The 15,178-nt window shown below is 42.4% G+C and overlaps 1 protein-coding gene across 10 annotated transcripts in view; it reads left to right on the forward strand.

The window, feature by feature from the left end:
* Window positions 1-15,178, forward strand: part of CACNA1B (calcium voltage-gated channel subunit alpha1 B) — a 404,014-nt gene that overhangs the window by 243,982 nt on the left and 144,854 nt on the right. For 8 of the 10 annotated variants that reach the window (XM_073599719.1, XM_073599724.1, XM_073599718.1 and 5 more), the window contains exons 10-11: window positions 11,213-11,263; window positions 12,432-12,641. In XM_073599719.1, the coding sequence (XP_073455820.1) occupies window positions 11,213-11,263; window positions 12,432-12,641 (261 nt within the window). The remainder of the gene's footprint in view (window positions 1-11,212; window positions 11,264-12,431; window positions 12,642-15,178) is intronic. The other 2 variants (XM_073599725.1, XM_073599728.1) reach the window with 1 other exon arrangement.

The raw sequence follows: 15,178 nt of genomic DNA on the forward strand, positions 1-15,178 counted from the left end.
CAACACATGATTGGTATAGAATATGGCAGCTGTTAGCTCAACGCGTTTTGTGACTTTTAATCACTCTTCAGGAGCAAGCCCATAGTATCTATCTATAATAAAGAAAATTATACATGTCTAGATGATCTATAAAGGTCAAGCATTAAAGCAGTATAAAAATAGGGGACGACCCCCCTACTACATATTACTTACAAAAACATATGTGTGCTGATGGTATAGTGCTGGAAACCACAAGTCAACCGAGGGCGTCATCTCTGGGAACTATGGGGGCATGCATAGCGACAACAACCAAAAAAGACAGCATCCATGGTGGATATGTATCCATAAAGTGATCCTGATGTGTATTGAGGATGGCCACATGGCCAATGTGACCCATGAACATGAGTGAGATGTTATAAAAGCAGATGCACACCTGGTGGTGAAGATGAAGCAACCAGAGAAAAAAGAGAAAATGGAAAAGGAAAAAAAGAGAGAAAGGAATAAGGAGAGTGAAGGAAAGTGATAGAGAGTGCCATGAAGTAAAAATGGGAAACTGAAAAGAGGGTTAGAAGAAAATAGAACTGAGAGGTGACTTGTGTGAGGCATAACATACCTATTGTTGGGAGGTGAAAGCCATAGACCAAAGTTAGGCGTGGTGTCCATGGTGTGGCGGGAAGAACCCTGGGTGCCTGGCCCACCGAGGGATAATGCCTAATATGGGGGTGCTGCATATCACAACCCCCAATGTCACGCTGGCATGCCAGCGTGTATCCAAACTATCTAAAGCCAAAAACTTTGTATAGTTTTGGATGGAGTGTGGAAGTGTTAAGCCTGGTACAAACAATGAGAATATCGGACAAATTTTTTTTTTTTTTTTGCATGCTAGTCTCATATCAAAAACAAATAGGTAACTAGAGTTAGGAAAATTCTCGTAAGAAAGAATACTATTGTATTGTATCGTAATATATTCTTTCATTTCCGAGCCTCAATTTTTTATGGACGAATACTGTACTGACTAAAGAAAATCGTTCTGTGATCATACAAGAAAAACTTTCGTGCTTGTCCCTTCGGATAATTTAGCATGAACTCTCAAAAGCTGCGTATCAACGATCAGATTATCCAATGATCACACCAAAAGCGGTATTTTTCATCCGATTTTCTCATTATGTGTACTAGGCATTAGAAACACTGTCAGGTTATTATTGCTTACCCTGTCCTCTCTGTTTATCCTGCTGACCATTGCCATCTGGTTAGAAAGTGATGGGAAATCTAACAGTTTACACTAAAACAGGAGGGGAGAGAAAATCTTCCAATGGGGACACCTGCTACAGCAACCAGAGGTGATTTCCCTTTACTTTGGAGATCTCTTTGGCCTGTTTCACGCAGGCTTCAGCTTGTACAGTATAAAGTATAAGAGCATTTGCAGAGCTTTCAGCAAGCTATTAAAGTATCATTCAGCTCCAGCTTTAAATGTTGAAAAACGATCCTAATGGGAGTGCTGATTGCAACTTTAATCCAGCTGCCAGCAGTCTTCAGCACTACTTAAAGCCTGCTAGCAACTTAAAGCGACAATCAGCACTCCCTTTAAAATCAGTGAATGATACTTCCAAACGGGCTGAAGGGTGCTTTAAACGCTTAGAGAAAGCTACTTGAAGCTTGCAAAAAGCGTTGGAAAATCCTCCTATTTATACTGCACTTATGCAATCTGAAGCCCGTGTGAAACAACCCTTTATACTTCCGTCTGTGACGTAAAAGAAGTAAAAGGATCTACTCTCCAATAGGAAACGGGCAGAACAAAAAAACTTAACAGGGGCTACAATCAACCCTTACCTTACACCACGTGTCAAACACAAGGCCCGCAAGCCAAATCCGGCCAATGAGGCTGTTTCATGTGGCCCTTGCACCTCTCCTGCTGCAGCACCCTACTCCACTCCACCTGGTCTCAGCAGTCGGCAGCAGAGGGGAAGACAGAACTCCTCTGCCAGATCCTGTGCTTCTCCGTGCAGAACAGAGAGGCTCGTCTCTGCCCCCCCCCCCCCCCCCCATCTGAGCAGTTGGCTGCAGAGAGGAGGACAGATCCTGCGCCTCTCTGTGCAGCCACAACACCCCCTCATCTCCACCTCCTTTGGTCTCAGCATTCAGCAGACTCCAGCAGCTCACTCCAGGCCTCCTCCAGACCCTGCACTTTCTGCTTCCCAGCTCTGCCCCCAGCATCTTCCTGGCAGCAACACTAGCCAAGGGGGATGCACTGTGATGTAAGGGATGGTGGGGGGTCTTGACTTCTGATGGTGGGGGCAGGGTTGCTGATAGAAATCATGGGGCCCCATACAACCTACCTGATAAGACCCCCTTCAGTCCCACCCTCAACCCTGCCCATGGCCCCTCCCCAGATCCTGCCTTGAAACAAAGTGCAGGAACAGGCTGGATGAAGTACATGTATGTGATCCAGTCTGCCCGTCCCACCCTGATGCAGTAAATGTACTGGGGGCGGGCGGCAAGCTGTTAAAGGCAAAAGGTTGGGGTGGGTTCACATGACAAGTCTGATAAAGTCCGGCTGTCCATTTTTCAGGTGGACCTGATCTGACCTTCCATTCACTACTATAGACTGATAAACAGACTTGTGTTCATTTACACCCGCCTACCTCCAAACCGATCCGCTAAACAAAACAGAAAGGGATCCGTTCCCCTCCATCTAGCGGATCATATTGTCCGCTCTGCATAAGCGGAGTGGACACGGACCTGTCATCTGCTCACTCCGCTCAGTGGGGGATCAGTGGACAGATCCCCCACTGAACAAATGGATTCTGCCCTATGTGAAAGAAGCTCTGATAACACATTGCAACAGAACACACAGGCAGCAGTCAGAAAGTGTTCTATCATGGCTGAAACTGTCAGTTTGTCACAGATCATGGCTGTTGTGTGCTGACCTTGTTTACTTATGACCAATAAGTTAATAAAATCGGCACCCAACAGCCATGTTCTGTGACACACTGTGACAGAGAACCTCTGCTGCCTGTGTGATATGGATGGTGACATTGTAGGAATGTATACAGTACAGTGCACTGCATTATATCTTTCACCCACCCCCAGCAGTAGCCACAAATTCCAGCTTCCTCTTCGGCTTCTGGACCCTGTCAGCTGCCCGCCTCACAGCCTCCCGATTTCCATCTCTCTCGGGCCGACTACTGACTGAATGGGGAGCTGAGCGGAGGAAGATCACTCCAAGGAAGGAAACAGGCAGCCACAGCGGCAGGCCGGCGGCCAGGACTTTAAGCAGTTGAGCGGGCGCGGAATGCACAGCATATGTGTCCGAAACTGAGAAAAAAGTCCTTCCACTCCCACATCATCAGAGAGGAGGGGCCCGGAAGATAACAATAATACACCCCCCTAAGCTAGTAGGAACGGCTGAGCGGGGGTGTACTTTAGAAAGCCAAATTGTTTGTTTTTTTATTCTGCGCTGTCCCTGAGGCTGCTAGGGCCCCCCCTGCTGAGCTGAGAACGCCGGGCTCGGTACAACAGGGCCGGTTGTACTGGCCTATCAGTGGCCCTGAGGGGGGCAATGGGAAAATGATATAAAGGGGGTGGGGTGCTGTGGACATCTACTTATAATTATTATGAGAATAGTACAATTCTATGCCAGTTGAAAAGGAGGGTTGCAACACCACTGGTATCATGCACAAAAAACTTTATTGGAGACTGCTCAGATAAAACACCATGGAGGATACAACCAGCCCTTTGAGGGCAACCATAATGCTAATGTGGCCCAGTTTGAGACTCCTGGATACACTATCCAAAAATAGCAAAAACATGGTTTGGGTAAGATACATTTGATCTAAATGTTATTTTCTAGTTAGCTGCATCAGTAGTGTTTGAAAGCAGTAAGAATGGAAATCATCTAATAATGGAATCCCCCTTTATGTAAGAGAAGGCTTATCCTGAGTAACATATCCGATATTCTTTACTGTATGAAACTGTTGACAGCAGAGAGTGGCTGAGGACTGTGAAGTCACGAGCGATGGGAAGCGTGAGGTTAAGGCGGCTGTTTATTCAGCAAAGAGACACCCACTGAATCTGTACTCACTGCCGGTGGAGAGAAAGCTCTTTGCAGGAACATCAGAAGAAGCTGAGTCCAAGATGCCCGCACAACCCTTGTGCACGACGCTTCGGCCAGCTTGCCGGTCATAATGACATGAATCCAGGGTCCATTACAGATGGATTACGATAGACTGTGCCAGCCGCTCCAGCCCCCCCCACTCACCAATCAATGCCTCATCGATCGTTTAGTTCCTGGAGGCGGACGGAGACTCCTGCTTTAACCCTTTCCTTGCTAGACTTTCATGGGTTCAGCTCAACCCTCTCCCCCATAAGCCTTTTCCACTGGTGCTTGCACAGGAATTGTGCATAACAGGTTACTTCAGTCCCTGGTTAATTTTTGTGAAACGCGAGAGAATGTATACGTAGAGCGTGGCTAAAATCCTTTGCATGTTTTAAGGGCCCTTTTTATTGTTAATACAAAAAGTACTATATCAATAAGCCTGGGTTGTAAAAATTCATGTGGTTTTAAAATTGCACGCCGTACACAGGTGAGCAGACCTTCAGTACCAAGAGCCCTCATTCTAGATGTCTGTGCCATCTCCCCCATCCCACATCCCCATCACATTCTGATAAACTGAAATAATAGGTCATGCAGGAACAAAGCAGGTAAAGCACCTAGATATCATAATATAACATTTCTGATTTTTGACATGTACCATCAAAAAGTAGTTTTAGTATGAATTATGTGTATTTATCTATCTATCGGTCCTGTCTGTCTGGTCCTTCACAAGTCTACCTGTCTTGAACCAATATTCATGATATGAAATGTAGACCTAGACCCCCACAAAAGGCTCTACAGGGGCTCCCCTTTCCTCAAATATATAGATGGATAATGTCTATAGTATACAAGTCCTGTAGAATATTCAGGATTTTGTATGAATTATGGGTTTTATCAGTCTATCCAATCCATCCATCCATCGTATTTGTGTGTCTATTTGGACTTCAACAAAAGTACATACCTGGACCCAATATTTGTGATCTAAAATGTAGAACTAGACCCAACAAAAGGCTGCACTTTCCCCTGAATGCATACAGAATGTTAATGTATGGCATACAGTCCCAGTAAAATATTTAGGATTTTGTATGAATTATGTATTTTATCTGTCTATTCAATCCATCCTGCCTGAGTGTCTATTTGGACGGCCACAAAAGTACCTGCCTTGACCCAATATTTATGATCTAAAATTATTTAAAATGTAGACCTAGACCCCATAAAAGGCTCCTCTTTCCCCTGAATACATAGATAGGTAATGTATGGTGTTCGGTTTTTTGACATAGAAACAAAGAACTGGTAGAGAAATGATTCGAGGAGAGCCTTCTGTTTGTTGAGTCATACACAGACATTGGACATGGCAAAATCCCCTTATTCCTTCCTGTTGTTGTAGCCTCAGTGTGTACCGGAGTTTCTGCTCCAGCAGCCAGACTCATGAATAATGAACTCTGGACAGGCAATGTATAATTAAGGTGGGAAGTGTCTCCCCGGATTTAAGGACACCTTCGATTGGGCCTGTGGTTAACAACGTTACTGGCTGATTGCGTATTATATAGCCACTGCTAATGTGATAAGGAAAGACACATCCATTATAATGACGATGTAGAAGTAACCGATCCTTTCATCTTATAAGATTTATCACATCTAGAGAGACATTCAGGCTAAGGAAAAATGTTTTATTAAAAAAAAAAAAAGACCAGGAAATAAAAAAGTGAGAAGACCATCTGTTTACAATGATTTTTTTTTTCACAAGTCAGCGCACTGAACCAAAGAAAATGGATGAACTCCTGTTAAATGCCTTAGAGGTTTCACTACATCCAGACATGGTGCCGCTAGGATCCAGAGCATACTTAAAGTGTTTCTAAATCCACAACAGTAAAATCAGTCTATATATGCAGTAAAGCATGCTTGTTATATTCACTGTGGAACCTAAGGGGTTAATCCTCCGCATTGTGCAAAAAAGGCTGTTTGATCCCATCTTCTCTAATCCTCCCTATCTTCCACTGTCCCCAATCCATCTCCTGATAAGACAGAGCCACTCTGCACATGCTCAGTTTGGTGTGTATTGCTAGAGAGTTTTGTTTTCTTGGGAGGGTGCATGTGATCAGCACTGTCCAGACAGAGGGTAAGGGGGTCCTGCAGCCTTATAGGACAATCAGGGGAGAATGAAAACTCCTCCTACAAGCTTTAACCAGACAATGATAGAAGTCACAAGATTGCTATATACTGCTGATGAGAAAAGCTATTTAGCAGTGTACTGTGGTAGACCAGATATAGTGAATGCAGGATCCTGGGTTTGGTAACATTTTAAGGATTCGGTAAGATTTTTTGCATTCTACAGTCAGATATTCAATAACAAATTCTTAAAGTGTTTGTAACCCTAAAAAAGAAAAAAAAAAAAAAAAAAAGATCCTGTTCCTTTAAAGCATGTTATACAGCACAGTGCTTGTGCTGTGTAATTTGGCTTCTTGTATCACCTGAAATACCTGGCTTATCCTGCCTGGTTCTACCCTCCCCCACAGTTTATCGTGGCTGCTGAGCCCTATCACTGTGGTCAGTTTACGTGTCTCCGTCATCCACAGCTCTCATGTGTCCTCCTCTTCCCCCCTCCTTGCCTGTTAGCTCGTGACAGTGCCCGCCCCTCTCCTCCTGCTGCTAAAAAAAACGTTTACATTTTTATACAATCCTCTGTTTCCTAATGCTATGTGCCCCTGTGTGTGTGCTTTATGCCTTATTTCAGAGCGGCTCATGTGACCGGCTGCCTCTCTCCTCCCGACTGACATCAGAGGGGATTCTCCACCCCTCCCACTGTAGCAATTAAATCAAGAGAGGGGACAGGCAGCCAGTCACGTGAGCGCCGAGGGACGCTCTGAATTAACCACTTCTGGACTGCCGCACGCCGATGTACGTCCTTATTTTGAGGATGGATATCATTGTTATGGCAGCAGCTAGCTGCCATAACCCCGGTATCCCCGTGTTCAGCCAGCGGTCCCGTACAAGATAAAAGTGATCTCTGCAGCGGATTCACTGCGAGATCACTTTTATCGGCGGCAGGAGAGGGCCCCCCCCCACCGTGATCCGGTGCCCTCCGCCGCTTACCCGAGCCGTCAGCAGCAGCGGAGGCGATCGGATCCTTCCCATTGCTGTGCATGGAGACGAGTGAGGGGAAGATGGCCCCCACCTGTCTCCATGACACTTCTGTGGCGGAAGCGACGTCAAAACCTCACTTCCGCCCATAGCTCTTAAATGGACTTTTTTTTTTCTTTTTTTAAATGACAATATTTTTTTTTTTTGTATTACATTTTTAATATAAATATGAGATCTGAGGTCTTTTTGACCCCAGATCTCATATTTAAGAGGTCCTGCCATGCTTTTTTCTATTACAAGGGATGTTACATTCCTTGTAATAGGAATAAAAGTGACACAATTTTTTTTAAAAAACAATGTAAAAATAAAAGGTAAAATAAATTAAAAAAAAAAATTTTAACCGTGCCCCGTCCCGCTGAGCTCGCGTGCAGAAGCGTACGCATACATGAGTAGCGTCCGCATACGAAAACAGTGTTCAAACCACACATGTGGTGTTGCCGCGATCGGTACAGCAAGAGCAATAATTCTAGCCCTAGACTTCTGTAACGCAAAACATGCAACCTGTAGAATTTTTTAAATGTCGCCTATGGAGATTTTTAAGGGTAAAAGTTTGCTGCCATTCCACGAGCGGGCGCAATTTTGAAGCATGACATGTTGGGTATCAATTTACTCGGCGTAACATTATCTTTCACAGTATAAAAAAATTGGGCTAACTTTACTGTTGTCTTATTTTTTTATTTAAAAAAGTGTATTTTTTCAAAAAAAAAGTGCGCTTGTAAGACTGCTGCGGAAATACGGTGTGACAGAAAGTATTGCAACGACCGCCATTTTATTCTCTAGGGTGTTAGAAAAAAATATGTATAATGTTTGGGGGTTCTAAGTAATTTTCTAGCAAAAAAAACTGTTTTTAACTTGTAAACAACACATCTAAAAAAAGAGGCCCGGTCCTTAAGTGGTTAAGGTATAGACGGCATTTTTTTTATATATAAAACACAGACACTATCTTGTTACCTGATATATTACAGTAGGTGAAAAGGGGTCATGTAAATATCAATTTGATTTGTGTACATTTACACGCATTGTTTTTATGCCTTTGAAAAAAAAAGCAGGTGTCTTAAAATTGTTTGGGGCTAACCCCAAATTGCATGTCACACAGGAAACCAAGTGCCCACGTTAAACTGCCTCCCCCCAAAAATGTGATTATTATTGTATCCTTTACCGAACAATACGTTTTGACAATGCTCCCATATTTATACTTGCCTAATCTTCCATATTTTCATTAATGCATTTCATGTGCACACTTGTGAACACACCCTCTTGTGGTCATCTGTATATCATGCTTTGTGATTTCCTTTCCTTCCAAGTAGTGGCTATCTGTATAGCAAGCAATGTGACTAATCTCTCACCCCCTCTAGTGGTCATCTGTATGTTGAGAACTTAGATTATCTATACCTTGCTCCAGTGATCATTTGTATAATAAACAGTGTGATCAGCACCCCTACCTCTAGCGGTCATCTATATATTAAGCAAGTCTCGTGAGTGCCTCTAAACCAGTTTTGGATTTATATATTAAGCAATGTGTTTTAGCTTTCCTTTGCTCTACTGTGTATCAAGCAATGTGATTTGTGCTCCCTCTTTCTAGTGGTCATCTGTATATGAAGCAGTGTGATCTCCCTCCCTCCAAATATTGGTCCTCTGTATAATAAGCAATGCAGTTAATACTGGCATTCTCTAGTGGTGGTCTTTATATCAAATAATGTGACTCTAGAATTTACCATTGTCAGTTGATCATAATTGATTACTGCAAGGTGCTACTGCATTCTACTTGTGTAACCTGCTCTATAGGGGAGCCATGTGTTCCATTTTTTGTAGCAGACATTTGTTACACAGCAAGTAACTTAAAAACAGTTTTAGTAGCAAGATTGACCTTCTAAAAACATCCCGTGTAGCTCTTACCTATTTAAGTGACTGTCAGCAAATAGTCAAAGTCTAACTAAAGGCAAAACATTGAAAGTGAAGGAAAATAAAGAAAGTCACTCCTTTGGAGTTGTCAACAGAATAGTATTAGAGGGAAAATCTTCCAATGAGGTTCTGGTGACAATCAGTCATAAAACAGACTTAAATATGGAAATTTTTAACTAAAGGTGACCTGACCCAGATTCAGTCACGTTTATCACTTGACTTTTAACAGGACCACCAGACTCCAAACAGGGTAGTTACAAGAATGTTAAAACTTCAGGGAGCTAAGCTACCTCCGAGATTCATGGATGGCCCTGCTAAATCAAAGTTGCCTGGAGGGCTTGGAAATATAAAATAAAAAAAGGATCCTTAATAAAATAAATAACAAGAAAAGTCTAATAATTAGGACAAGAAGAGATTGCCTCCAAACTGTAATTTTTCTTTTGCTAGCTTACTTGGGGCCCTTTTTTGATGGTCACTTTGGAGGGATTTACTCTCACTTCTTGTTTTGGATATGGGACAGGAAGTAAAGGGAAATCCCAATGGGACACACATGTCAACCCCCCCCCCCCCCCCCCAAAAAAAAAACAGCCTTCTTTACTGTATTCAAAATGGAAAAAAAAAGGTTTGCCTTTAGATTTCTACTTTAAATTTCCTAGTAGCAAAAAATGTAAATCACCAGTAGGGATGAGCTCAGGCATGTTGGCATCTTAGTTCAAATCCACCGGAGTGAGTCCGCCAGGAAGCTGTTAATGTACAGTTCTTAGAAAAAGTATTCATACCCCTTGAAATTTTCCACATTTTGTCATGTACATTTACATTTTTGGTTGTAACATGACAAAATATGGAACATTTCAAGGGGTATGAATACTGTTTCAAGGCAATGTACTTGGTCAATCATAAGTGGCCCAGGCATTCCCTGCCCTGCAGCTGCACATATACAAGATACATGCGCTTATGATTGGCCAAGTACAACTTCCTGGCGTGATTGCTCTGGTGGGTTTGGAATAGGATGCAAACCATCCTAGGCTCATTCCTAATAACCAATGTAGCCCTAGCCTACATTTTGCAGCCTTAAGCCTAATACGCACAATGAGATTATGGGACCAATGATTGTCTGTTTTTTTTGCATGCTAGTCTCCATGTCAAAAATGGATAGTTTACTAAAGTACAAAAATTCTCATACGACAGAATAAACATTTCGGAAGTGATATAATGTATATGTATTGTATTTTCAGATGAAAACTGTACTGATTACACAAAAATTGTACGATATGGTACAAAAATTTTCGCGTTTGTCCCTTCGGAAGATTATAGGACGAAAGCTGTGTACTAATGATCAGATTATCATACGAATGCTTCAAAAGCGGTATTTTTTGTAGGATTTTCTGATCGCGTGTATGGGGCTTTAGGCTGCATTCAGAAGGGCAGTTAGCATTCCCTGCATATTCTTGCGGCAAAAATATGCAGCCACCATTAAGTGTTCACACAGGATGTGATAATCGGCCATGTGAGTGTAATTTTACTGTTGTCGTGAAAAAACATTTTTAAATTTGCTTAGCAGTCCAACATTCGAGTAACTGTTCATTGCTTTTGTAGGAGCAAAACCTGAAATGCCTTGTGGTTTGTTAAAATAAGTGACTCCCTAAAAACGAAATATATTTAAAATTACAGTAGGGTAATTGCTTAAATCTGTGTTAATATCAACTTTCTGTACTCCCCTGCTCTCAGGGGAGCCAATCAGGCTCTATGTAGTGCACATGTGCTGATAGGGACAAAGCTGACAGGAATAGAGAAACCAAATGACTCACCAGTGTGATGTTTCTCATTCATTGTCCAAAGAAAAAGGAATACCCTCCTTGTTTATGGGACTATTTAAAGTAGCAATACAGACAGATGAGCTCCAAACTTGTATAGAAAAATAATTAACAAATCTTTATTATATCAAACATTAATAAAAAGTGTTTAAAAACATTGCGCTTTGAAACAGAATACAGAGATTACAGCATGAGTGTTTGAACATAACCTTCATATAGCAAAAAAGGACTACAGAGACATCCGACGCGTTTCGAATAATGCAGTATTATATATCTTCTTCAGGGATGCTCTTATGTAGAAAGAAGGAAGATGTTCTACAAAGTAAACCATTAGGTAAGTATACTTCTAAAATGACATGATAAGTATGCAACAATATCCAAGTCACATAGAATAATGTAACTAACCATGCTGTATGGAGTGATGTGCATAGCCACAGCTGGATAGAGTAAAAGCAAAAATGAAGATGCAGAGCTGTCTCTCACAAAACACACAACAGGGGGCGCAGTGGGCCCGGTTGGGCCAAAGCAATAGGTTAGCTGAGGGAGTCCAGTAGGCTGGAATCTGCAAAAAGGTGGCCAAATTAATAATAAAAGCCAAAAAAGCATACATGAATATATATAGTATATGTGCATATCAAAATGACATGCAAACAGATATCATATTTCAGATTAATATTGAAGTTTTACCTTTCCGTATGGCTCACATAGGGAGAAGGATCAGATTCAAAAGATTGTTGGTGCACTCATGCAGGATGTGTTGTGAACCCGTGCTGATGTAGCTGCTAACAGGCAGTCTATTGTAGCTTGTTCGCTACCAGTTTGTAATAGCAAGTAAAGAAAGCCCCATAAAAATCAATGCAAGCAAAGCAGCATTGTATAGGGTAATAACAAAGGCTGGCAAAGCCAGATAGTCTCAAAGGAAGAAGTATTTAAAAATTCTGTCATTACATACCAGAGGCAGATCTGCACAGCACATGGAGCAAGCCGGGCACCTATGGTGACAATTAGGCTGCACCTGCTGCAGAGTTTAAATAGGGAATCCGGGATTGAAAGAGGGCCAATCAAATAAAGCAGGCGGGACTTAGCAAGGTGGGTCATCAATGCTGTGTGTTGCTATACTAATACCAGAGGACACCCCCCACCCTGAGGTGGTGACGCGGGGCGCCACCCTGCCCACTGGGTGGGAAGATGTCACGCATCAACACATATGGAAGCTGGGAAACACAGGAAGCCAGAGCCGAGGACAACCAAGCCTCGCTCTTAACTCACAACTTCACCAGTCAGCGGAATGGAGGTGTGCTTCATGACCAAGCTTTGTTGCTGCTACAGTGAAAGTCAGGCACCTGGCTGTGCTGTCTGGCAGGGTACCTTTATCACAGGACTAACTGTACAGATTTACATATAGTTAGGAGGGATCGTCATCTCCCATAAACTGTATGTATTTCAACTGTATTTTTCTTGCTTGCCAAGAGATTGTCTGTAATGATTCCTTCTATCTGCAGGATCCCCCTTTGCCCGGTCAAGCTTGAAAAGTGGAAAAAACGAGAGCTCATCCTACCTCCGCCGCAAGGAAAAGATGTTCCGGTTCTTCATTCGCCGCATGGTTAAGGCACAAAGCTTTTACTGGTTTGTGCTGTGCGTGGTTGCATTGAACACACTTTGCGTCGCCATTGTACACTACAATCAGCCAGCATGGCTCACCAAAGCCCTATGTAAGTAGCTGACTCCACACTACTTGTTAGTCTTAATATTAAAAATGATTTAAGGTTCTTGCAGAAAGGTAAGAGTTCTTCGCCCACAATCATTCCTTAAAGAGGGTTCTTCAGTCCCCCTCCCCCTAAAAAAAATTACAAATACTGTAGCTGCTGATTTTTAATAAAATGATTCCTACCTGTCCAGAAATCCAGTTTTGTCCTCACCGGGGCTGGTTCTTCATCACTCTTCAGGTCCACAGTGGCTCTATGCCAGCTATGAATCCTTGTGCCTTCACAGCCATGCGTGAGCCACGCTGCGCCCTGTGACTGGTACCGCAGCCACCCAGGACCTGTGATATGTCCCAACAGGCTGTAGGCATGGGGGGTGAACTTCAAAACCAGGTTCTTATTACACCGTCTCCCCCCCCCCCAAAACAAAAAGGTCCAAAAGTTGGGGGGAGGAGTTGGAAAAGCGGAACTTCCCTTTAGGGGTGAAAGTTCTGTAACTAAAACGGGCAATCCAAGATCTTCAAATTGATCTAACTTTTAGCATAGGAATAGAACCTCTGTCAGGCTTTTATTTGCTGTTTGTGTCCCTTTTGGAGAGACTCACTTTGGAGATAATTACTTTCACGTTCTATTGTGTCTCTGGGTAAAAGGGAAATTTTCATAATGGGACTACAAAAAGAAAAATGGCAGTGGCCCTGCCTCCGTTCCTTTCAATGCAATCAATTTTGTATTTGTATGTTACCATGTTAGATTGTGGTAGAATTAAGGGTCTCGGACAGTGAGGCTATTTTCTTCTTTGAACGAATGGTCCTTTGTTATGGGCAGTAGTAGTAATACTGCAATATGGCCACTAGATGGAGCTGAGTAGCATAGACGTTCATGCTTCTTTGCTTGCTTATTCCCTCTAGTGTTCTCTAAAAAGCACCCTATAGCAGCTACATTTTACACTATTGCTACAGTTGATTATTAGTATGTATCCTTGTTTTAACAACTTCCCATCCCTAGGATGTACTTATGTGTCCTCAGCAACAAATGGTTATATATATGCAGCTGCAGCCATGATACTGATATCATTTTTTTGATCCAGTGATCCTGTTTCATGTAAAAGTGATTGACCGCTGCCCGATCACTTTTACAGTTTTGATCGGCTCCCTTGGAAGGCAGAGGGGTGATCAGGGGTTTCATAGACCCCAGATCCTCAATAAAGAGTACATGTCACTGACTATGCTATCACAAGGCATGCTGTTCACCCTTGCGATAGCAATAAAGGTGAATTAAAGAAGCAATTTTTAGAATTCTTTCAAAAAATGCACCTGCTGTCCCCCATGCTCCAGCGCAAATGTGACTGTGCGCTTATGTCCCGCACGCATATGTAAACTGTAATTGCACCAGACATGTGAGGAATCCCCACAAACGTTAGAGAGGGATTAATACTTCTAGTGCGAGAGCTCACATTTAACTCCAAACTGGTACACTGTAAAGCAAGGCTAATCAACCAGGGTTCCTCCGGATGTTACTAGGGATTCCTTGAGCTACGAGCAATTTCTGCCTCTCAGATAAGTTCCTACTGACACCACTGAGCTTTTTAGCTGTCTGTAAGGGGGAAATTCTTCCCATTAACCACAAGTGTAAGGAGCATTCTTCCCACTGATCATCACACTAATGTATCATGAGTTGTAGATATAGTCATTTTTAGCAGGGGTTTCCTGAGACCAGAAAGTTATTTCAAGGGTTCCTCTGTCTAAAAAAGGTTGAAAAAGGCTGCTGTGAAGGATTATAAAGCGTCACCATTTCACTGGCATGCAAAATTTTAAATCTTGACATGTTTGGTATCTATTTACTTGGCATAACATCATCTTTTATACTTTAGTAAAAATGGGTAATATATTGTATTTGTGTGCACTAAAATGCATTTAAGTGTTTTTTTTCCTGAAAATTTGCATTTGATAAACGGCTGCGCAAATATCACGTGACATAAAAATTTGCATCAACAAACATTTTATTCTACAGGGTCTCTGCTTTCAGAAAATACATAATGGTTGGGGGTTTTAAGTAATTTTCTAGCAAACAAATTCTGATTTACCTGTATGTGAAAAATTTCAAAATTAGATAAAAGGAAAAGCCTCAATGTAGAAGAAAACTCCAAACTATTCTTAAAATGTTTCCTCCCCACTCTTCCTACCAAACCTGCATAACCTGTAGAAAAAGATCTGCGCACTTACCTATTTCTAATCCAAGCCCGGCAGGCCACATGATCCTGCAGCTCTGTGTAAGGGACAATGGCTGTGAATTCCGGGAGCCATGATGCCACCCACAGGGTCCCACGGGCCAATCATTGTTGGCACTCTCTCCTTGCCACAGGGGAGTTGGAGCTGCGGGATCACATGACCTGACTGGGGTGGAAGAAAGATGGGTAAGTACAAATATCTTTTTTACATAGGTAAAGCAAGATAGGAGGAGGAGGAGGAATATGTTTAATAATAGGTACAGTTAGGCTTTTCTTCCACTTGAAAGTGAACTTACGGTCATGTTAGGACATTTACGTA

This window comes from Aquarana catesbeiana, linkage group LG09 (genome assembly GCF_042186555.1).
Source record: "Aquarana catesbeiana isolate 2022-GZ linkage group LG09, ASM4218655v1, whole genome shotgun sequence".
In the NCBI taxonomy this organism is placed as follows: Eukaryota; Metazoa; Chordata; class Amphibia; order Anura; family Ranidae; genus Aquarana; species Aquarana catesbeiana.